The 24,406-nt window shown below is 41.7% G+C and overlaps 4 protein-coding genes and 1 long non-coding RNA gene across 6 annotated transcripts; 3 read left to right on the top strand and 2 right to left on the bottom strand.

Annotated features, from left to right (window-relative positions):
- Positions 1 to 1,391: 1,391 nt before the first annotated feature.
- On the bottom strand, positions 1,392 to 6,710 carry syt15 (synaptotagmin XV). Its single transcript, XM_081600626.1, is given in 8 exon segments — positions 1,392 to 2,264; positions 3,659 to 3,841; positions 3,918 to 4,026; positions 4,108 to 4,275; positions 5,245 to 5,537; positions 5,943 to 6,100; positions 6,204 to 6,396; positions 6,469 to 6,710. Coding segments are annotated over 8 exon segments (1,251 nt in total). The 5' UTR covers positions 6,476 to 6,710; the 3' UTR covers positions 1,392 to 2,124.
- LOC145549107 (uncharacterized) lies at positions 3,948 to 4,794 on the top strand. The gene is made up of 2 exons (XR_014085066.1): positions 3,948 to 4,035; positions 4,125 to 4,794. It is a non-coding gene; the product is annotated as an uncharacterized LOC145549107 (long non-coding RNA).
- Positions 6,711 to 7,745: 1,035 nt separating the features above from the next.
- LOC103481622 (uncharacterized) lies at positions 7,746 to 11,216 on the top strand. The gene is made up of 2 exons (XM_008437232.3): positions 7,746 to 7,976; positions 9,065 to 11,216. Exons 1-2 carry the CDS (start codon positions 7,746 to 7,748, stop codon positions 11,024 to 11,026), a joined length of 2,193 nt encoding a protein of 730 aa, XP_008435454.2. The 3' UTR covers positions 11,027 to 11,216.
- A 2,312-nt stretch (positions 11,217 to 13,528) lies between these two features.
- On the top strand, positions 13,529 to 16,287 carry LOC103481623 (chymotrypsin-like elastase family member 2A). The gene is made up of 6 exons (XM_008437234.2): positions 13,529 to 13,767; positions 13,865 to 13,974; positions 14,372 to 14,466; positions 14,589 to 14,869; positions 15,702 to 15,865; positions 15,941 to 16,287. Exons 1-6 carry the CDS (start codon positions 13,632 to 13,634, stop codon positions 16,118 to 16,120), a joined length of 966 nt encoding a protein of 321 aa, XP_008435456.1. The 5' UTR covers positions 13,529 to 13,631; the 3' UTR covers positions 16,121 to 16,287.
- Positions 16,288 to 16,295: 8 nt separating this feature from the next.
- Positions 16,296 to 20,314, bottom strand: timm23a (translocase of inner mitochondrial membrane 23 homolog a (yeast)). 2 transcript variants are annotated; one of them, XM_008437237.3, is made up of 8 exons: positions 19,584 to 20,314; positions 19,362 to 19,504; positions 19,188 to 19,246; positions 19,008 to 19,101; positions 18,735 to 18,819; positions 18,245 to 18,303; positions 18,011 to 18,121; positions 16,296 to 16,950 (listed from the first exon to the last, which is right to left on the bottom strand). In XM_008437237.3, the coding sequence occupies exons 2-8, from the start codon at positions 19,468 to 19,470 to the stop codon at positions 16,832 to 16,834; spliced, it is 636 nt and encodes a 211-aa protein (XP_008435459.1). In that variant the 5' UTR covers positions 19,471 to 19,504; positions 19,584 to 20,314; the 3' UTR covers positions 16,296 to 16,831. The 2 variants fall into 2 exon arrangements, with proteins under 2 accessions (XP_008435459.1, XP_008435458.1); XM_008437236.3 differs by having other exon boundaries at positions 19,362 to 19,511; positions 19,584 to 20,308.
- Positions 20,315 to 24,406: the final 4,092 nt, after the last annotated feature.

Raw genomic sequence — 24,406 nt, forward strand, 5'->3', positions numbered from 1 at the left:
AGGGTTTTTCTGGAGGCATCGTCCATCCCCTGCTGTGGGAGTCTCCTCCTCTCAGCTGTCCGCCAGCCCGGCAAGCATTTTAGTCAGGAAGACCTTTCCCCAGTTCTGATGGAGCTGAGGGAGAAGAAGCTGCCATCAGGCGGGGGAAAGGATTTCGACACAAAAAGTTTGCTGGAGTCTGTGCTGGTCTGGCTGGATTCGTTTGGTGGCGACACAGATAGAGAGTTGTATGACAACGACTCCTGCTCTAACTGTGGAGCCACTTCCCTCAGGCTCCTGAACGACGGCGCCCTCATTTCACTTCCACCAGTATTATTTTCAACCAGTATTTCTATACTGCTTGAATACTGGTTGGATTTGGCGTGCAAACGCCGTTGTTCAGGCTGCGGGTCACCCTGGCAGAAGAAACACTGTCTGACCGATAACAAGGTCCTGGTGTTTTTTCTGCATAGGTTTACCAGGGAATACCGGACAAAAGCCACTCAGACCATCGATGTGCCTGCAGAATGTGGGGCGGAGACGTACCACCTGTCCTCCGTCATCTGTGGGGATCCAAAGCAGACAGACATTTACTGTTACTTAATGAAGGGAGAACGAACCGTGAAGGCAGACAACGAGCATGTCTTCACTGCAGACAGCGACTGCAGTGAAGACATGATCAACAACGGTTTCATTTACATTTACGAAAAGAAGTGATCAGACACCAGAGGTTAGTTTCTCCAGCCCCTCCTCTGGAAGAAGACAAAGGGCCCTTTGGAAAGGAGCTACAAATATTAACATCGGAAGAAGAAAAGAATCCTAGAAGATCTAATTAGTAATCATTTTGAGCTGGAGAAATCTGACTGGGACCAAACATGTGTCTGATTTAAATTTATGGGACAAAATGTAAAAAGATTTGACAGGTTTCTCTCCGGGCACTCCGGCTTCCTGCCACAGTCTGAAATCTCCACTGAAATGATCCAGTAGGCCAGGGGTCACCAACTCCAGTCCTCAAGGGCTACCTACCATCCTGCAACCTTTAGATTCACCTCTGCTCCAAAATGTCTGAATTTCCTCACCAGCATTCATTCATCTCTGCAATAGGCTGGAAATGAGCAGCTTATTTGATCCAGGTGTGTTTGAGCAGAGACACATGTAAAAGTTGCAGGACGATAGATAGATAGATGGATGGATGGATGGATGGATGGACACACACATTTTAAATGTTGCCCCCCCAGAGGTAATCCTGGCCCCCCCTTGGCCCCCCAACTTTAAAAGTCTAGCTCCGCCACTGGGCAAGGATTAGTGTACAAGATTATTCTAAGTGCTTTACAGAAAAATGAAGAACGAGTGTTTACAAACAGAAGCATAAATTAATCAAGATAAAATAAATGAAATACAAATAGTGGGAGTCACATTTAAAAAATACTTTATTTCCAAAGGGAAATTAAATACATAAATGCAAGAAGTATAAATACAAAGGCCTCAAGACAATCAATCTTTATTTTCATTTCCAACTCTAATTAATGTCAACTTTTGATGATATTATTGGTGTGGCTGGGACAGAAGGTCAAATGGAGGGACAAACTAGAGCAGTTAAACTACAGGGTCTGGTAATTTATCATAAAAAAATAAAACAAGAAACTGGCAAATCCTTAATTTTTTTTCCGCCCAGTTGTTGACAACTGCTATCCTGATACATTTATATGCAAACCCTTTGAATGGCTTGCTAACAAATTATGCTTTCTGAAGATTCTATTGAATAAAGATCAATTACTCAAAGCTTTTCACCTCTTCAGTGGCATCTGGTGGCGAAAAGTATGAAGAGCAGCTTTAATTTAATTTAATTTACACCAAAGCTCCAGACTACGTAGTCTGAGCAATGATTCACTTCCTGTTAACGTGTTGAACCAAACTAACAATACCATGATTCTTCTGAAACCTCACTGAGTGGCCGACCAAATCAAGCTTTGACTTACAAACCACCATGTTGCTTTTCACGACATATGCCCTGGAGCTTCAGCTTTAAGCACACCGTCACTAATAGTAGCTCTTGGAGACTGGACCTAAGCCTAAGATAAACAAATATTTGAAGGTTTTTTTTATTTTTTACTCCCCTTTAGCCTCTGAATGCTATGTTGGGATTTATATTGCCCGGCCCAGTCTGTGCCACATTCTGACCGGCTCCTGTGCTTTGTTGATCATGTCCATCCAGTGCTGCAGCTGAAGACCCCTGGCATACATGAAGGGACCCAACACCAGCACTCCCAGCAGGGCTGAAGGTTCTGAAAGCAACAACAGCTGATCATTGACAAAGGTCTTACTTTAAAGCAATCATGTGAGGTTCTGATAAAATGTTATAATTAGTTAACACCTCCAATACCTGAAGGAGATTGGTTTAGAATAAATGCCCATTATTTGGTCCTGGAAGCTAACAGCTAATCTGTGAGGGGGCAAGAACATGTTGAAATCTCAAAAATGTCAGCGATTTACTTGTAATTTTTAACATTAGTTTCAAATTTAACATGACACACTTATTTGTGTTGCCTACTCTTGTAATGATCAGAACTGAGGACCCGAAATTTCAGTCAGACAAGATGTAAAAATCAGAAAATTCTTTATTGAAGACCAGGGTAAGGAGAGGCAAGCACGAGCAAGGAACAGGAACCTCTGAGGACAGAGAAACAGGTTAGGGATGGTTCTAGGGAGGGGAGGCCAAAGGTAAAAAATAGAAAGAGGATCACTAACCTTCCTTGTGTAGTGGGGAAAGAGAGGTCCAGGTAATACAGTGGTAGCAGCCCGTAGCACACCCAGGAATGGACAGAGCATGGAGGGCAAGGGATGGGGGCAGACAGATCAGGGCAACAAACTCTCAGAGGGTCAGACGAGGAGCAGTGGTCAGGGTGCGGAAAAAGGGTCAGACACTTGTAGGTAATATCAGGCAGACAATATCCAAGGGCGAGGCAGGAGGCAGAGGTCAAAAGGCAGAAACAGGGTCGAGACCAGAAAACAGAAGCCAGTGAAGAATCCGACGTGGGCAAGGCAAGGCAGGAAAATCCAAGGGACAAAAAAGAGTTCGAGGTCGTGGTCAGGTCAGGAAGGAATGCTGGATGTCTACTCACTCTAAGGCTTTCAAAAATCTGGCACTGTCTGCCTGCCTGAGAGCTGAATATAACAGTTGGTGAGCAGGTGGAGGACATGAGCCTGATTGTGCTCCAGCGCAGCAGAATGCAGGTGAGCCAGATGAGCTTGATGAGGAGTAATGAGGAGAAGAGCATAGCAGGCAGACAGGCCAGAAACATGACAACTCTTTATAGAGAGGGGAGGCTTTGTGTTTTAACGCTTCTAAACCAGCAATAATGCTTAATCTCTGTCTGGTTGTCGAGAACTTTAACATGTGCAGCAGCCTGCCTGTTAAGTCCGAAACGCAGGGCTAGCATTTTTTTTTTTTGTCATTTACTGAGCCTTGTGGACTAATCTCAAGGAGAATTAGTCCATTCATGATTTGATTGTCTATGGTGAACGCTGAAGTATGCTGATGGTGGGCAGCTAAATTGTTTACTTAGCTCTTCTCTTATTGGCAATCCTAAAAATGTTCTTTTTGACCATGAATGCAGATGATCTAGGACGTTCTGATAGAAAGATGTATGTTTTTTGACTCATCAAAAAGTTTTTTCACCTGAGTGGTTGTCGTTCGGATGCTGGAGCTCAAATCTTAAACAGGCATCTTCCAGGTGCTGCGGTCGCAGTTTAAAAGTCATCCTGTAGTTGAAGATGGGATCCTATTCGCCTTTCACCACACAGCTACGCTTCGTCTTCACCATCTGAGTGTGTATCTGCAAGCCCACCTGGACACACACACCTGCGGGAGCGTAGACGCACGCTGTGGTGCACCGAGCAGGTAAAAGCCTCGATTTTATTGATGAAATTCTTCAAACCTGCGTCTGTGAGCAGCTGAAGGCCTCGAGCTCCCAGGACCACCAGCGAGAGCCGCTGCAGGGCCGAACTGTAGCTAAGGGATATCTGCACATCGCCCAGCTCCGAACACTGGCGAAGGTTAGATGGCAGGACCATTCTGAGCATGTTGATCACCCCTTTGTGGATGTGTGTGGATGTGTTGGTGTTTACCTGCGTCTCCTCCTCAGGGTCAAGGTCCCTCCACAGAACTCTGCCGGCCTGACCGAGCTCCCCTTCCAGGGGAAACAACACTCTGCCCACGGCGTGCCGTTTACCGTCTTTCTCTACACTCAGCACACACACACTCAGCGTGCTCTGCGACACACACACTGCTGATACCTGTAAGGCACACACACACAAATCGAGCAGACATGTCTTTTTAAACGATGAGTGTGTATTATTGTGGTTACATAGATTTGTAGCACATGGATCAAGTGTTTATTTCTCCTACATTTGGTAATTATGGTTTACAGTTAATAAGAATTCAACATTCAGTTTCACAGAAGGTTTGAATATTACTTCCTGATATAGTCGGCTACTCCGACTTCGGACTTGATAAGACCCAGTGGACCAACACCAGCAGATTACAAATCATCCCTGACTGTGGAAACTTCACACTGAACTTCCAGTAACTTGGTACTTGCTCAAGCCTAATAAGCTTGTTACCATCTATCCATTTCAGGAACTTAAGATAGAGCTGAAATCTCTTCAAGAAACAATAGAAGATGTTCTGTTTAAGCACTTAGGATTATAAATAGCCCGGATGACTGAGAATCTACACTATGATGTTCGCCTGTGTACTGCAGACTCTTAAACCTTACTTCCTGTTTTAAATCCGAAATGAACGTTTTGTTTTAAGATTTTGAAGTCTTGAAGATCAGTTTAGTCTTGCTCATCCTTAGCCTGAGCTTGACATAAGGAATGCTGTTGTTTTAGAATCCTTGTTTGGATGCAATTATCTATTTTTGTATTGGCTTTTTTCCTTCCACTTAACTTTCCATTATTATACCTGGATAAAGCTCTGTGTGAACAGCTGCTTTGTTAAATATTTATCCTTTGTGGCTTATCCTCCTTGTGAAGCAGTGTCTGCTGGACAGCTGTTAAGTCTTCACTATGATTGTGACTGAGGTTTTTGCATTTTTTGTTTTTTTTAGCTTAGTCATTTCTCACTCTGAGTTTAATGAGTTTAAAATGTATGTATTAGCTTTAAAACTCAATTACTAAAGTAAATTCACTTTTCAATAATGCTCTTATGTATATAGATGCTCCTGTGAGCTCAAAGTTGAAAATTCAACCACATGCCCTTGCCTGGAAAATCAAGCAGTCGTTAAACTCTGGGTCGGGCCCCGTCCCCCGGGCCTTAGCCTGCCGGGGCCTCCGGTCATCGGGAAGAAGCCGCAGCTCCACCAGCGTCATGTTGCTGTGGAAACGGGGAAGGAGGTTGCTGAGACGGAGCAAGGAGACCACGAGCTGCTCGCTGCTGTGACGATACTCTACGGAGAAGCAGAGGCGAGTGGCCATGCCAAGAGGAGGGGCCGCCACCTCGTTCAGAGGGGTCATAGAGTAGAGACCTGTCAGCACTGACCCCACTGGGTACAAGCCTAAAGAAAACCAGGGATGCAGAAAAATTAATCAGGACACAAACAGTTTTCGGATACTACCAACTCTTTGCTTAGCCTGATCTACTGGAGAATCTCTCTGTTGTTCACTGTAGAGGCAAAAAATACCAATCAAGTATATTCAGAAACAAGAATTACTAATTAAACTGCTGGAAATTTAAACACCTAACATTGATATAAACACATTGTACTTCACATCTTAATTATTCACTGCGTTGGGCTAGGTTGCATCAGTATTAGTTGTCTGAAACATATTGCAGTTATTACGTCAACCAGAAGGTTAATAATGAAGGTTTAATTTTTAAATGTAAGTTTTGAAAGTCTAGATTGCAGATTTCAAATGGAAAGCATTTCTTTAGCGCAATTACTGCAGCACTTATGACCTACTTCTAACTGACAGTGACCCACGGTGAGCCAGAATGTCTCGCTGAGCATCCACCTTCATCGCTCCCTCCTTTTCTTTCTCCTGGCTCTCAGCATCTCTCAGAACCGCGGTATTTTGTGGAACACAGCGAGGTGGTAAAGAGAAAGGGATTTCACCATGCCTTGCATAAACAACAACAAAATAAAATAATTTAGGTCCTCTGGTTTGGCATTTTTCTGGGGTTACTCTCAATAGATCCACTAATACTTGCCACTGGTACTTGCCTGGCACAAAAGCCTTGAGACACAGGGATCACCGGAGCAGAGTGGGTCGGCACCGATGGCACCGCGCTGATCAGCTCCTGATACTGACCCTGCTTGTTCTTCTTCCTCCTCAGGCAGCATATTGTCAGAATCAGCAGCAGCACTAGCAACAGAAGGCCAACGGACAGACAAACAGCAAGCAGCAGCGCCTGGTCTGAACAATCAGACACCCAAACTTATCCTCACTTCAGTTATAAACATATCTTTAATGCGCTTTCATTCTCACCAGTCATGACAAATGTTCTTCTCGTCAGCTTTAACTGAGGCAGAATGGCCGTCCAAACATGAAGCAGCAACTTAGCGTCCTACCTGAACTGTAAGTGACCACAAAGAGCAGTGAGACTTGGACGCAGCTGGCCGTTTCTCACCATGTTATGCTGCTATCTAAAAGGCTGGATTAACAGGCCTCTGGGCAGAAATACACGTTGGTTCATTTTGCTGACTTTGGAATTAAATGCTAGTCTTATTTATAGCAATATTAAGCATGTTCATTTAAACACTGCATTTTGTGTTAATTTGTGTTGTCTTTGACTGATATTTACATCGGCTAACGTGAGAAACATGCAAAAAAAAAGAGAAAGAAAATTAAATTGTGAACTGGGTAAAAACTTTTCCACACCACGGTATTTGTATATACAAAACATAATTTGATTAAAAATGTATTTATTTATGTAGTGTCAAGTCAAAGAAATTTATTCTCAAAAAAAAAAAAATTCACTGAATGAATCATTCTAAAAAAAATAGTTGAATTGAATCATTTATATTCTAATATAATCCTATTACAGTGCAGACAAATGTAGTTCACAATACCGGTTAGTAGTTTTATAAGGAAGCTCAGTCACTGACTGTTGCTTTAGCTCCTGTTGAGGAAGCATATGGTGACAGAGGAAAGGAACAACTCCCTTTTAACAGCAAGAGACCTCCAGCAAAACCAGAACCAGGCTCAGTAGAGGCAGCCATGTTTTGAAACAGAACAACCTAGTCCCTTTTAGGAACAAAGAAACCCTTAAATCTTTCACTCAACAAGTTCTGTTTGACGTTACTTCAGACTAAGACGGTAAGTAAATGCTGTTGTATGCTACTTGTTACTAGCCAAATAGTTTTTGTTTGTGCTTTGTGTATAAATTGAGCATAACACCGTCACTATTGTTATTTGACCCAAATACAGATTTAATGTAACGAGCAATAAGCTTAGTTCAGACAGGGATGCCTTTAACGCTCAACTATAATCATGCGTAATGACAGTCCTGACAGATGACCTTATCCTGAATTTGAATCAAAGTGCTTATAAGCCACCCGCTGTTCGCTTCCACACACAAAGACCGGATTGGACAGTAGCTAATAAGATGACTGGTAATCCTCTGGGCTAAAGGCATAGAGTAATGGCTCTTTCTTTGTCTCTCACACAAACACACACACTCACACACACAAATGCACCGAACAATGCGCCTTTAAAAAGAAAAAAAGAAAAAAGAAAAACAGTTTCACCTTCGTCGACCTCACATGTGGCCCAACAGAGGTAGAGGAAGCGGATCAACCTTAAGGAGGGTCACAACGAAGGAAACCCGGTCGCAAGAGGCTTTTTATGTGATTGACATCGACAGAGGGAAGCCATTTAAGAAGGACGTGAGGAAGAGTGGAAGACATGAGGGGAGGAAGGAGAGGCACCAATTAGAGCGACCAGCACTGTGGCCGGGCATAGGGCAAAACAGGATACAACTTGTGAACTTTCAGGTAAGAGGTTAATTTTCATTGTCAAACATTATTCCGTGGTGGCATGTGTGTATGAAAATACGCTTTGATTTGATTATTTGTGTTTGCAATCTGTGCAGATCAGTTGCTGTTGAGAATTTCTATGGTGTGAATTCATTATTGTACTTTTAATGAGATGCTAGATTTCCTGATATATATTTTTGTTTTTCAAAACTCATGAATACAACAGTATTTCATTCTTTTGCAAATGGAATCTGCTGACACCTGTCTGTACTGCAAGGAGAAATCAAATAATAACCATGTTGTCCCAAAAGTTTCATGTGACATATCTCCATTTGACTTGATATCATTTTATCTGTTTTCTGGTGGCAAAATGCACATTTAAATCTGTCTGTATTAATCTTGATTTTGTCTCAATAATCGAGTAATCTGGGCTGCGTAATCTCATTTGGTTAATCTGGATTTTGTGTGTTTGGGTATGTGTGTTTGAATGCTCTCATTCAAATCCCTGAGAAATGTGTCATCCCAAAATTGTTTGGAAATCAATTTGAAGGAGCGTCCATGCTCACATTTTAGAGCAGTGTTGCACGTGGGTGACGTGAGACATGCCACTTGTTGAGAGGGACCTGCAGAGAATTAAGATCTGATCCTGCTGCCTCTATTGGCTTTACAGGGCTTTGAACTGGGTGACAAAGAGAGTTAGCACCAAGCTAATGAGCGCAGCAGAGGTTAGCAGTTGAGGAGATAGCCAAGATGGCTAAGAAGAAACCGGTATTCAACCAACCGGAGTTACAAATCTGGTTTGCTTTCTCTAGAAGTTGATAAAAATTCCCCAGGCTTAAGGCTAGCCCCCGAGGAAAAGTTACAGAAATTCCCACAGAAGTTCATAAAGGTGCCTCTGAATATTTTAGAATATTTTTACACTTGATAATTTGATCAGGTGTAAAACTAACACATCAATTCAGAGTGGCCTGGACTTTTACTCTTATTGATTCTAATTTGTTGTAGGATCAGAAATATTTAACTGTGCCAAAATAGCAAGAGGGAAATCTTAGTTCCATACTTTGAAGAGTTGATTATTTAAATGCTATATGTGTTTGTCCTTACAGGTCTGTGCTGTTGCCATGGCGAGGTCTGGTCGCCCTGCGTCTGAGAGCTACCAGTCTGCCTGCTGTTCGGTCGGACAGTCACTGTCCTCGTCCAGTGAAGTTGGCATTTTGGAGGACGAAGACGACCGGACTCCTATTTTCTCCCTTTCTAAAAGCTCAGTAGACGTCGTCACAGCAACAGGCCCTCCTCACAAGCGAGACCTAGCCTGGATGCGACTGGATCTGAAGCGCAGCTCCAGCACCAACACGCACTCGGACCAGAATCAAGTGACGCTGCAGCAGCTGCACCATCACAAGTGGCACCACAACAGCCACCAGTTCTCGGTCACAACTCAGAACGAGGACTTGCACAGCCCTCCGCCTCTCAGTGAGCGCTGGATTTCCAACATGCATCGCTGGAGTGGCTGCAGCAGCAGCACGCACAGCCGCAGCAGCACTCCAGACACGGTTGTAGGGAAGGATGGGTCCTCGCGCTCCTGTTGTCTCAGCCAGGATGCAACCGGCTGCTTCACCCCAGATTCTCCAATGTCCAGAGTAACCTCTCCTCCAACCACACCCTCACCATTGATTTCCCCCTTCCACACACCTACTTTACCACCTCAAGATCATTTGGCTTCTTCACCACTAACACCAAGCACACACCGGGAGTCTGAGTACTCACCTCGCCCTCGGATAACCTGTAGAGACAACAGCAGCTCCCCTGAGAAACTTTTATTTCAGTTTCCTTCCCCAGTCCAATCGCATGCAAGCTTAACAGATGAAGGACAGTGTGCAGATTCCGCATGCCTTGTTAATGATGAGAGCAAAGAGTCACCCAGCCCCACGGGCACCCAAGTAATGGAAGATAAAGGAGAGGAAAGTCCACTGCCAGCTGATTGCAAGCCAGAGCCAAGTCCTTCTGCAGAAAAAACTGATTTCAAGGCCAAACTCTCAGGTTGCCATTACCTTCTGTCATTGGAGCAAAGTTGCCAGACGGGCAAAAGTTGGAGAACACCACTTGTTTCTTCCTTGAGTGACTCACGGTTGGGTGACCTCATGATGCACTTGGAGGCTACCGCCAATAACCTAAAGTCAGAACTGCTTAGGGAGGAAGGAACGATGACCTCACAGCTGGAGATGATGGATGCTGCGGTGCAGACAAGCTCCCCTTTGGGCTCCTGCTGCGACTTTCAGAAGAACATGTCCAACTCCAACAGTGGCTCGCACTCGCTCTTGGGCTCTCCACCCGGATCCAGACTAAACCTGAAGGCGTCTGTGGGATCCCACTCCAACCTGGTCTCGGCGTCTTCCAGCATGTTCCCAGTGAGCAGCGGTGAGGAGGAGGAGGAGAAGCAACAAAACACCCCAGAATGGGATGGCACTGACGCTTCTGCACGGTATCTGGAGAGAAAAAGATCATGTCTGAAGGCCCAGTCTGAAGACTGTGATGAGCTTGGCAGAAGGGGCAGCATGAAGCAGGTGCTGTGGGACGAGGATGGGCTGACGTGGGACATTCATGGAGCATCCTTGGACCCCGAGGAGCTCAGCACCGCCATACAGAAACATCTGGATCTCAAGAACAGCCCACAACCACAGAGGCGCTCCTCTAAGAAGAAGAAAGCACCAATGCCTCCACTCATATCAAACATGGTTACAACAATGGCCCCCGACACAAGCCCACCAGCAATGAGCATTAAGTGCATGGTGGAGGGCGAGAGTGAGGAGAACCTGGAGACTGAAGCAGCGAGCGAGGTGCCGCCAGAAACAGGGGGCAGAAAGCAGGAAAAGGAGGAGGCCAACTGTAGCAGAAGCAGAGAAGAGCAAGGCAAAATACAGGAAATAGAAGAGGAGGAAGGTGGAGAGAAGACAGCCAATAGCGTAAAGTCACCAACACAGGGGAGTGGACACAGCAAGAAAAAAATAGTGATCAGATCCCTGAGGAGGCCTGGATGGTGCGGATTGTCCAAAAAGACGGACGACTGAGACTCTGTGACTCTTGCGTAGCATTAAAACTGAGTTTTGAAGAGACACGTTGAGTCAGGATGGGGTCAAAGCCTTCCCACAGCATGCATTCGTTTAGTTCCTGTAAATCTGATAGTGTCTGCCACTGGAGTCAAACTGACCTGATTCATCATGTAGTCTCTAAATAAAGACTTGTCAGAATAGACGTTCAGTGAGGTTTTATGCTTTTCCCTTTCAACTGTGTAAAGCCTTTTAGCTCAAGACAGCTGTATACAATTGCATTTCTGTAACTGAGAAATATATGTAAACTCAAAAAGTGTGACAAAAACATCAAGTGCTAATAATATGTTAGAAACCTCAAACAGGTAAAGCCAATTATTGTGACTGAACATGCAGGAAAATGGACTGGTGACAGCTTATTGATCTACAAGCGTCAGCAGATCTTTTTTACTGAAGGAGGAGAAAACATTTGCACTAAAGGAAAATCATTTATTATGTGGCAAAATGTATCCTCACAAACAACAGCAGTGGTGGAAAAGAACTGTAATACTTCAAACACCACTGATCCAGGCTATATGTCATTGTCTATATATGGTACTCACTATTTTTAAGGGAGACAAGAGTACAACTATTTAAAGACAATTAAAAAAAAAGCCAATTAGGATTTACTTATCATCCATACTTTCAGTATTTATATGTTTAATGTTTTTAATAAAGGTTAAGATTTGCCCTTTTATCACTTTCAGTTGATGAATTAAGCACAGTAGAAGTCTGTATGTATTTTTTAGATACCTATAAACTTAATTTCTTGTCATTCATATTAAAGTCTGGTCATTAAAAGATTTTTTTAAACAGTAGCAACATCAGTTGTTTTGTTGTCCCTGTGGTTTTTTTGTTGTTGTTATTTTAAATAACAGGACAGAATAATAAAACAGCAGAACTTTATTCAAAGCCGTGACTTCATAATATTTCAGGGATGTATCGCTACATTCTGTTTGTAGAAAGAAGAATTTCCAAGTTTCAAGTCGGAATATTTCAACAAGTTTTGAAAGTTTGAATTGTAACTTGGACATTTTGATTTTAAAAAAATCATCTGTGCCAGGAAACTACTCATTTTAAGAGTTTAAAGCTCTGTTCAGAAGAGTGAACAAATCAACAAATCAGAAACTTTTTGATACCTGCAAAATATATGAAATTTAACTAAATATTAGTAGGGTTGTGTGAATATATTTTTTAACCTGGTATTGGTATAGGCAGGTGAAAACTACATAAACTATGAATTGGAAAATAGTCGCAAAATTAACATGACCATTTCAAATTGTTATGTCCTCTATAAGTTGTATATTTGATACTTGTTTCTGGGCTTTAAAGCTAAATTATCCGTATCGTGCTTGTTTTTCAAAGTAGAGTTGTACGCAAACTTGGTGAACCCCAGTGGTGAGATCTGACCAGTCAAGCTCTGTCATTCAGATGAGCGGGCACATTCTCTTTTATTCACCGCAGCAAGTACAGCTCTGCTCACCAGGGGCTTCGACTGCAGCTACTGTTGTCATACTTTTACAGATGTATGTTTGTGTGCAGATATTTTTTGTAAAGTCGAGCTATTTACTCGGGGTTATGTCGACTATAGTGCTATTAAAATGAATGTAAATTAGTAATGTTAAGAAACAAACCTACTGTCTGACGTCTCCCAATGACCATTTGGATAATCCAGAGGAGGTCATGTGGTCAGGTGAGGCCAAAATAAAACTTTTCAGTATGAACTCCACTTGCCCTGTTTGGAGGAAGAAGGCAGATGAACAGGCATGGGGAGGGAGTATTATGCTCTGGTAGCATCATACTGACAGAATGCTTTTTGTTTTTTTGGCTAGGGAGAGGAAAACAACATAAGATTACGAATACTTTTAATGGTAAAGAAAAAGCAAAGAGTTAATGGCAGCAGCAAGTCCTGCAGTGACATCATGTACTAGGAGAAAATCCATCAGTTTCAGTGAACGACAGCACACAGTTAAGTGCAGAGGTAGCTCCTTCAATAGTTTTGTCCAAGAGAGAGACGGGATTAAACAGAAAAAGACAAAGACAGATGCACCATCTATAAGGAGAGGGCGTAAAGTGATTGGCCCTCCAGGAACACCAGAACCACACGTAGCTTCTGCTGTTGACTTTTGGTGCTGTAATGTGATGAAATGTAGAAAGAAACCGGGCTGCAGTTGTTGTGCTCCACTTGTCCCGCATCGAACATGACAAAGGTTACATTCAGGCCGCTGTGTCACTCCAATCAGTCACATGACAAATACACTTGTTTGTGTACAATACCGCAATGTCTTTTGTCTTGCACGCATGTCCGTGTGCTGGGAGAATTCTGTATGGATGTGAAAGTGCTGATGGGCCTCCCCTGAAAAAAAAAAAAAATCCCCTTTTTCTCAGCTGCAGTAAAGCTACATGAGAACTATCCAGTGCTCTGCTTTTGTTGTGACAATAACTCATTGTCGCTGGAGGATTGCTGTTGTGCTTGTGTGTGTGTGTGGGTGGGTGTGTGTGAACTGTACCTGTTTGCGTACATTTGGGTACTGCTTGCTATAAATAGTGCCCACTTGTGGCCCGGTCGGTGATTCTGTGGGAGACGATGGCTGCATCAGGACCTCCTCTGCTCTGGTTTCTGTCCCTTTTGCTGCTGCTGCTTTTGAGCAAGGCTTCCCTGCCTGCGGCTGCATACACGCTCATCCCAGCACAACAGCCACAACACAAAGTCCTCCAGCTGGGTGAGAACCAATAAACTCCACCAACACCAAAGCAAGGCTTGTGTTACTCATGCAGTGGCTCTGTGGTGTCTGAATGTGTTGGTTCTGTCCTCTTTAGACTGGCCACATGATTGCGGCATGCCCCACTTCAAGCCAAACATGATTGAGAGGATTGTCTCTGGAAATGAGGCCAGACCTCACTCCTGGCCCTGGCAGGTCTCTCTGCAGGTAAAACACACAGACAGGATCCTCTATTTTTAGGAAAACGTCATAGTTTCTGCTTATTTACAGACAATTTTATTCAGTATTTTTTTTTTTTATCAAATCAGATCAGTACATTGCAATGAATTAAAGTTCATTTATTTCAGACATCAACATCACATAACACCAGCAAACAAATAACTGTTTAACCTAATTTAAATGTGGTAAATTTAAATAGAGTTGCATTAAATTAAATCCAAGTCAGACACATCTATACCTGAACTCTAAAGGCTGTTAATGTACAACCTAAAAATTTCAGGAGTTGGTTATTGACTTTTACTGCTCCCATTTTCAGCACTCAAAAGACAAAAATAGATACATTTACTAAAAAATTTTGACTCTACTGTCTGGTTGTCTGTCACAGGTTCGACCCAGAGGAAGTAAACACTACATCCATGTCTGTGGAGGAACTCTCATCCATAAGAACTGGGTGCTCACTGCAGCTCACTGCTTCCAGAAGTAAAAAACACTCCATAAATCTCACACCTTAAAGAAACTGCAAGTTTGTATGAATTAAATACAACATCTGATAAAGAAACAAATAAACTGCACATCTTTTTATTTTTGTCAAACACTCTCAGGGGTAAAGCGGAGGATCCTGGGAGCTGGAGGATTGTCCTTGGGAAGCACCAGCTGAAGCGCTCAGAGTCTGCAGAGAGGACTTTCCCCATCAAGAGGATCTACCGGCACGAGAACTTCCGCTATCCTGCTCACAGCGAGCTGGACTACGACATCGCGCTGGTGAAGGCCGGCACGGACATCCTGCCTTCAAACTTCATCCGCTATGCCTGCCTGCCGCGCAAGCAGAGCCCCCTCAAACCGGGGCACTACTGCTGGGTGACGGGCTGGGGAGACACCAGAGGTGAGTCGGGGACGAGGGACTCGGACACCGAGGAAAGGTAGGGCACCAACAATAGTAACACTGAAACAGGCAAATTGGATATTGCCGTTTAACATTACTAAGGGTGAACGATATATATCGACATTAATATCAGTGTTGGCAGATGTTAGTCATTTTTAAACATATCGGTATCGGCCGATGTTATTAAGTGATTCCATCTCGTTAATCTTTGTATGCGAGTCTCAGGAGGAGAAGGGATTCAGTCATACGATAGTGATGCAGCACGTTTAACTGAAGCAGAGAAGCGATGTGGTGGTTTCTTTCTTTGTAAACGGTGTTAAAAGAGTAGAGAAATGTGTACAATATTGGTCATCAGTCATAACAGTAATATTAGCATCTTGTGTCAATATCGGCCCAAAATGCTAACATCGGTGCATTCCTAAATTTTACAATGATGAAATTCCAACTAAATCTACATTTTCTGCAGTTTATCATCTCTTTGGCATCATCCCAAAGTCCAAGTGATGAGTCCATCCAGTTTGCAAATTATCTTGCGGACATTCAAAGCACGGATTTGAAGAATCTTTCCTCCACACTCTGAGACCTTGATTGTTGGCTGGATAATTGTCGAGTTGGCAGTCTTCCCATGATGACTTTTCCTTATAAAAAAAAATCCCTTTCTTAACAACATCCTTGTAGCATTTCTTTCTAGATGAACCACATCTAATCATAAAATTTACCCGACTCTGAGTGTGTGGATGTATAGGAGTTAACTCCGAAGTGAATTACATACAAAGTTTGTAGATTTTATTACTGCAATTAAAATTTTACTCGCTCTATAAACACATTTCAGGAGGGAAGGAGAACGTCTCGCTGGCGGAAGCGCTGAATCAAGCCCGTCTGCCCATCATCGACTTCAAAACTTGCCGGCAGAAGAAGTTCTGGGGCGACCGTGTCCGGGACTCCATGATCTGCGCCGGGTTCAGGGACACCGAGGGCCCGCCTGCGGCATGTCAGGTAAGGACTTCCCATTGCTTACAGAAACTTTGTGTCTGTTGGGTGGCGTTTTTTTCACGGCTTTCTTCCCTTCAGGGCGACTCAGGTGGTCCTCTGCTGTGCCAGCTCGGCCGTGATCGCTGGGAGGTGCACGGCGTGGTGAGCTTCGGCCCCATCGGCTGCACCGTGGAGAACAAACCCAGCGTCTTCACCCGCACCACCGCCTACATCCCCTGGATAGAGGCGACCCGCATCAGGGACTTCTTCCTGCACTGAGAGGGCCCTGCTGACTCAGCAAAACCTAACCTCAGCTCCCTTTCCTTTTTCCACCCAGCAAACACTTCACGATGTAAATATGAACCCTAAACGAGCAGCTAGTTTTCATTTGTGTACATCGGCATTTACAAGATACTTTCTGCAATAAAAGCGATAAAAAAGCTGAATATCTGTGAACATTTCCGTTTCATTTTATTTCATTTTATCAAACAGCGTACTTGATGGAGAAACACGAAAAGTAAGCAGTTCCGGTACAGCTTTACGGTGACTTCCACTCTCACAGAGCAGAAACCACTAACATACGTTTTAATAATAAATACAAGTCATCAGACCATCAGGATTTGTTCCATTTTTACAGGTGGCGAGTCTTTCAGTCTGAAAACACCTCGTCTGGACCACACTCCGGGTGCTGTCCCATAAATTGGCTCATTTAACCTAAATGTCTCTCAGCATGGCATCACTGGAGACGGACGACTCATTCATAAACAATAAAACTTAAGTGTCTGGATTTCATACCAGATCCTCACTGATCGGGACTAACACAAATGATCTGGATTTCCACAGGAATAAACTTTTTCTCTCAATTCCCCTGTGAGTGACAGGAGTCGGGAAAAGAACACCGAATTTAACTCAAACCTAGCAGTTTTGGTTAAAGGCTGTGTCCTCCAGATACTTGGACCTAACGACGAAGTAGCCACGGCGTGGAAGAGGCTAGTAGAGGCGGGACGTGGGCGAGGAGCCGGTGAGATGATCCCAGTTGTTGTAAAGAGCGTAGGCACCGGATACGGCTAAACCAACCAGACCTCCACGGGCCGCGCTCTTTAATCCCCCTGAGAGAAAAAAATAAATGGAATCATCATCATCATCATCTCTGAAAACGATCATTAGACATAATATTAGGTGTTCGGTGAATAAGACCTAACCTCAGGATGGGAACTCAAAGAAATCTGCTCAGTTGGAGCTTTAAAAGGCTTTCTAAAGATCATCTTAGAATCTGCATAATTATTACTCTGTCAACTGTTTGTTACAACATGCCCAACCTGTTATTTTTGTCGTATATATAAATTTACTAAATTCTTGATACCTACCACAGGTTTCCATTGAAATGGTGAATAATAAATTCATCTTTTACATGAGATGTCAAAAAAGAGCACTGTTTGAGAGCATTTACTAAGCAGGGAGAAAACGCCTCAAGAAATACGTTTTTTAATATAAAACAAATATTTTTATGTTAATAATTAGCACCCGAGCAATTCAATCCCAGTTACAACCGAGGACGAATGTGTTGTGTGAAAACTCTTAGCAATCCAGATAAAATTAATCTCACTGAAGCGTTTTTATTTATTATGTGAGCATGAATGTTGAAGCAAAGTTTATGCAAAATTTGAAGTCACTCATGACTTCCTGTTACCCTGGGAAATAAATACGATATGATCCAGAGGCTAATTTCTCTTGGACAATTCAAAAGGAGAAAGACAAGAGAGCATATTCTGTTTCAAAATTACTGGTATCTGTACATGATGACTCTGTAAAACTCAAGTATCGGTTCCACCAAAATCAGGAAGGCTTTTTTTTTATGTTGAAATTAAATAAATAGTAAGTTGACATACAAAAACTGCATAAAATCAACGTTTGCACCCAAAAAAATTCCCAAATAAACTCCCAACTCCTTCATTTGGCTCCACATTTAATCAAGAAAAACAGTTTAAATGCTTTCAGGTTTCCAATTAAAAAAACATTACTTTTCAATTTTAGTTTGAGAATGATTATATCTTTTTAATGTAGATTACGTTCATGAAAAATGGTATTTAAAAAACAAAAAAAAAAAAGGCAAACTATTATAAACATGATGACCAAATTAATGCCCAATGCCCAAGCAGAGACACCTACCGCTGGATTTGAAGAGCATCCCTGTTAACGTGCCAGCAGCCACTGTGTTAATGTCGTCTTCTGCCCCTCTGGCTTTCTCTATCGCCACACCAAAAGCACTATACAACAGAGCTGCAAGGACATAAAAAAAAAGCACCAGAGTTAAAAAGACAAGACTCTGCAAAGGCAATTTAAAAAAACCAAACCTTTAAAACGTTTGGTTTGGTGACAGTTAAGTTTTCATTCTAATCTTACCGACAGAGCCTAGAGAGTTGGCCCACGAAGCCCCCTGCCTGGTCACCATGTTCAGAATTCTGGTGAAGAAAAAGTAAAAACATTTAGAGGGGAAGTGATTTAAGAGGAAATAAACATACGGTACTTTGCAACAGTTTTCACACCCTTCACGTTTTTTAGCATTTCATCATGTTTCAAGCACAAACTATTGTGTATTTTACAGGTATTTTATGTTATAGATCAACACAATGCAGTTCCGAACCATAAAATGGAAGCAAAGGGACACATAAAAACAGAAAAATCCAAAAACTGTGACATACACGTGTAATCATCCCAATTCTCTTCAGAAGTAACCTTAAGCATTTCATCTGTGAGTCACAATTCATGTAGGAGAATCTGTCCAGGGACGACAGTTACTTGTGAACTTCACAAATCTCGTTTTATGGAAAAAGTGTGAATACTTTTGCAAAGGCAGTACAATTGACATAGAGTGGACTGTGTCCATGCTTACTGTACGTTGCGAGGTTTGGACCATGCCATGTCTCTCGTCTCCTTCAAGCCCAACCTCAGACCATTCAAAGCTCCCAGTGAGGCTCCTGTGTTAGAGTGAGGCAAGACATTAACTCCAGTGTGAGTACACTGAAACGCAAATATTGCGTAGAATATTCTCAGCATTGGAAGTATTACTTCTGCTAAACCTCGAAAGAAATTTTACAGACTTCAGCAGCAATTTGTTCCCACTTAAATAGATAAGGTTTACAGATGAACAGGAGTGGTTACTCACCTGTCATACACGAGCCTCCAATGGTGAAGAAAGCCAGTTCAAATCTCCCTCTTGTCTTGTTGGCCCCTGTTGGTAAAATGAACTCATCTGTGTCCTGCAACACAACCATTTTAGATTAGCACAGACAGGAGGAAAATAAAACTCAACAGTTTTGCGTGGTGATGGTGAGATGAAATCTACCTGAACCAGGAAACGAGGGTCGACGTTGAGATAAGGTGAAAGAGGACTCATGCCTGTCACTGGAATACAAAAGCAATCCGAAGTTTTAAAACCATCTGCACCACACTGCATGTGAGCAATGTGACAGCAGCTAACATTACTGTGTTGTTACAGCTAGCATCACAGGATACTTACGTGGGACACCGGCGAGCTCTGTGTTGGAGTATTCAGGAGCACCACCGCCACCAAAGAGCCCCCCGAGGCCCCCTTTGAATCCTCCCGAGCCCTGAGAGTTGTTGTCCATGGCTGTAACCCTCTCTGGACACTCGGACTAGAGCCTGTAAACTAAAAGAAGCTAGCTGAGCCGAGGCGGCTAACCTTAGCAAGAGACGTCGTAACACAAAGTAAATGACGAACCTTCTAAAAACGTGCCGCTGGATTTTTCCAACACCAGCAGAAAATATTCAATCCGAGAATATTCTGTATTCCAGTATAATCTTTCTTACAAAATCAACGTTTACTACTAAGAAACTACTGAGATTCTCGTGTGATCATGTCCCTGACCTCCAGCAGCACGCTCTGCCGTAAAGCGATCACCGGTAACAAACTGTTACGTCAACAACCAAGTTGTTAAGACTTAAAATTAAAACTCCCATTTCCCCAAAAATATTTCACTACGTATAATGTAATGCCTAAATATTAAAAGTCGCAGTGAATTTTAAGCGTCAAATTTTTTGTTTTCTTCCCCTCTTTAATAAATTCATGAACAAATTTACGACAACTCAATGGCTTTTTGAAACGGAAGAGTAGATCTCATTGCCCTGTAAAAATGATACGACAGCGCATCCGCCCTGTTATGAGTGGCAAATCCATCTTGGATACCTATATATATAGGATTTTCTGAATTAAACGAGCACTAAAGTTTACGTTCTGCTAATATATTTATCACTTGTTTATACCTAAAGTTATTTATGCTGATTTTGTTAGCAAACAAACAATTCCTCATATTCAAATTAAGAAATAACTACCACTACGAAACTTATTGTGCTTAAATTGTTACTTTAATTTTGCTAGCAGAATATTACAAATAAATTTCTTTCGCTCAGTTTGAGTAATCTTGATTAAAATATTTATTAATTATTTTTTTTTGTTTTGCCAATTTTTTTTCCCGTGGATATAAAATTTTAATATAAATGTTGTTTTCATTGTTTTGTTTGTGTTTTTTTTTATACAAAGTTATCCATGACTTGTCAAGTCATATTTCAGTTATTCTTGAGAATAGGGACAAAACAGATCATATGGATAAAGCACAAAACTTTAATAAAATATACACAATATATACGTTTTTCAAATATCTGACTAAACTAACCTGTGTCATGTGAATACAACAATGTATATTTTCCTGGTGTTTGCTGAATATTTTTTTATTTTAAACATTGTAGTTGGTGGATGATGTCTGTAAAATCCCTTGTCCAATTTTTAGATATTTTCCAACTCCGTTGAAATTTGTCCTTAGTTTTTGTCAACACCGTCAGACATGAAAAGAATGTAAAAAAATAAATAAATCAGGCATTATTGGGGAGCACCAGAACTTCTGAGGACCCCATGACCTCTTCCTTTCTCTTCCTTTGCTGAGAGGGCTAGTTAGCTCTGGTTAGCTTATGTTATTCTTTAGTTTTTTCTTCTGTTTTATTCCTAAGTTGCTCGTCACAACCATGATGTGTCAACACCATTACTGACAATTTACAAAACTTTGATGAAATTTTGTGAAATAAAAGCTTAATTTTAGTATATTGTAAAGATTTCATGGACCTGATGAGCTACAATATGGTGTCCTTCAGAATAACATCATATAAATTGAGGTAGTTTGGCTTTTCGTCAACTCCGTCAGATGTCAACTCCAGAGTTTTTGTGACTCTTTCAGTGAAATTGTTGTCAAATCTCACTTAAATGTGCAATTAATTCATTTGAATGTATTTTACATAAATTGCATTACTTCACATGTATCAAGTTTTTCATTTTACTCACTAGTTTGTCACCACCTTCAGTTCTGTGTCAACTCCGTCATGCACTGTCAACTCTGTCAGATGGACTTTTTGTTGTTTTTTGTTTTAAATAATTTTTTATTTTGTTTCTTGAGAAGCATTTGTCTGTAAAATGAGTAAAAATGTCACTAACAGGGTATTTTAAAAATCATTTTATATTTATTTTTGTCAGATGGTGATGACAAAGTTCTGGGTCAGGTCGATTAAAAATTAAATTTTTAAAAAAATGTTGCAACTTGGAGCCTGTACCTTAGCATCTTTACATTTCCAAAACATTATTTGTCATATTTGAATACATGAGGTTGAGAAATGATAAAAAAGAATACATGGGAAAATTAAAACCCATTTTATCCCTATTCTCAAGAATCACTGATTTATAGCGTGTTGCGAATGGCAATTTTTAATAAAATCTATTGTCACACTGAAAAAAATTGAGTCCTAGACATAACTGTAAGTCATGATAATGCTAATTATTTTTGATATATCTAAATAATAATTATTAAACATTTCATAACTTTGATTTAGATGTGTATCATTTATGAGCTTCAATCTTATTTTTGAAAATGTAATGGATTTGGGTAAACATGAAATAGTCCTTTAATTTAAAAACAAGATAGAATCACAACTAAATTCTTATCTTGACATAATGAGCGTAAATCACATTTTTACTTGTAGGATGAAATAGCTGACATGCTGTCCTATAATTTTAACTTAGATTACTAAGACGTGCTTTTTTCAAAAAGGACAACTATTCGTTTTAAACCCATCTGTACAGAAATACAGGTACAGGTTTGTAGTCCTTCATGTTCCTTCTCTTACCTGTTTCAGCTTTTAAACGCATCCTGAAAGCAGCTGTAGTTCCTGACATGCTACACAGGGAAGCAGCAAAGAGCCAGCAGTCCAGATGAGACCAGAAACATTGGGTCAGACTTGTTTATCCCGGTCCTCCTCAGTCTCCTTTCTAATTAGACCTGATTTGATTAAGTGATTTAGTTTAATGGGGCCCAGAACATGCAGATACAAGATAAGATACCGTGACGTTGTGAGAAATTGAGGTAGAAACACTCAATTTATTTAAAGACATCTTCCATATGATTCATAGCAGTCTTTATGATGCAACCCTCATTTGAAACATCCTTCTTGCATGTGCATATGCGAAGACGCAGGTTCACCGCAGCTCTGCCCAGGCGGACATCTGCTGCCGGTCAAAGGGACAGAGACTCTGAAGGAATGCAGTGTGTTGAATTTCACAAATAACAGAGCGTCTTATTTGGATGTGGCCATTGTGTGTGTGTATTCAGAAGGGGCCAAACGAAGCGATGAAGTTTGCCATTGTCGCCCAGTGTGGGTGTTTTCAGACTCTCTGGCATGATGTGTGAGTTAGTGCTCTGTGTTACTGCCCAGTGTGCCCACTGTCTTTCCCACAATGCGCCATTCAGCTGTGGGCCTCTCTCTCTCCGCTCTCAGATGGAGCTAGCACACATTTTGTGCTTCTGGCTAATCATCATCACTGGGGTACAAACCACATTTTTACTTGTTGGATGAAATAGCTGTGATGTCATCTTTGTTATCTTTTTTTCAGGAACTTTTCATCCTCTCCCTCCTTGCTTCCTACTTTTTCTCTCTCTCTCTCTTCAGCTCTCCCTCTCTCTCTTTCATTCTGTCTCTCTGAGCTCCCAAACACAAAAGACAGAGAGGCCACGACAGGACCCCAGTGTAAGCCGGTTGACAAGGAGACAGTGTTGGGTCTTTAAACTGCCTCCGAGGGGTGTGTGGAGTTAGGGGGAGTTGGCCTTATTTACATGGGAAGAGGACAAGGGAGAGAAAGGGGAGAAAGACGGGTTTGAAATACAACTTTTGAGCAGCTTACAGGACTAAAATCACTCCTCCTCCGCTCAGTCATCAAATATTTACCAGGCAGAAGAAATCTGGAGCTTTTCATTATGTCAATTCATACAGTGCTGTGAAAATATTGATGTCCCCTTACAGACTTCTCATTTTTCGGTTTTGTTTGGTCAAAAACTAAGTATATCAGATCATCTAGTAACTTTCTATGCCATACAAGATAACCAGAGTCAGAATAAAACTGGGTTTTAAGCTGTGATTAGTCACATTTTGTTGGCAAGCTGAGTACAGTTTCACTCGTCACATCCAAGCCGATTAACCGTCTCATCAATTGACTGAAGAAATCACTTAAGTTAATGACATAAACCTACTACGGAGGAAATTAGTCCAGAAGTACACCAATGACTCATCCATGAGGTCATAGAACAACCCAGGACAACATCTGAAGCACCGCAAGCCTCCTTCACCTCGGTTAAGGTCAGAGTTTACGATTAAAAAAGCAGAAGCAGACTGGGCATAAAATGGCACCAACAGGAGAACTTAAAGGTTAAAACCACCGCTAACCATAAAAGAACACATAGTTCTATCCCACATTTGCCGAAAACATCCTCCCACAAGCTCATGAAAATGTTGTGTGGACTGAAGAGACAGTTAAGTTGAAGCTATGTTTCATTATTATCACAGTCAAACATGGTGGTGGTCTGAAATTACTGTGTTTTGTAGTTGATATAACCATTGAATTCGGCTCTTGTATCAGAAAACCCTGTGGGAGAATGCCCAGACATCAGTTGGTGATCTTAACCTCAACAAAACACTAAGTGAAGATTTTGAAGTGGCCTAGTCCAAGGCTGGGCCTAAATCCAATTGAGATGCTATGATATGAGGCTAAACAGACCTTGTCACACAAGGAAACCCCAAATCAACTCTGCAAAAAAAGGATGTGGCTAAATTCCTGAAAATGTAAAAGGCTTATTACCAGCAATCCCACTTAATAAGTGGAACAAATAGCTTTTCAGTTTAGCAGCAATCTTTAATAAATAGGAGAGTTAGGAATGACTCTGCTTTGCCATTTGTACATTTCTAAAGAAAATGTAAATGAGAGGTCAATGATTTAAAAATCACTGAGATTTTTTTTCTTCTTTCCACTCAGGGCCCAGTTCAATAACTTTTTTCCCCCCTAAATAAATAACGTTTACAAAATGCTTTTGGTATGTACTCAGGCTATTTTTTGTATGACATCAAAACTGGATTTGGTACATTTAAGTTTGACAAACAAAATAGCCAGACCAGAAGAAATCTGCGAAGGGCACATGTTGAACCAACCTGTCTTCCCCTTTCGCTCTCTTCTAT

Source organism: Poecilia reticulata, chromosome 19 (genome assembly GCF_904066995.2).
Source record: "Poecilia reticulata chromosome 19, P_reticulata-male-v2, whole genome shotgun sequence".
Classification (NCBI taxonomy): Eukaryota; Metazoa; Chordata; class Actinopteri; order Cyprinodontiformes; family Poeciliidae; genus Poecilia; species Poecilia reticulata.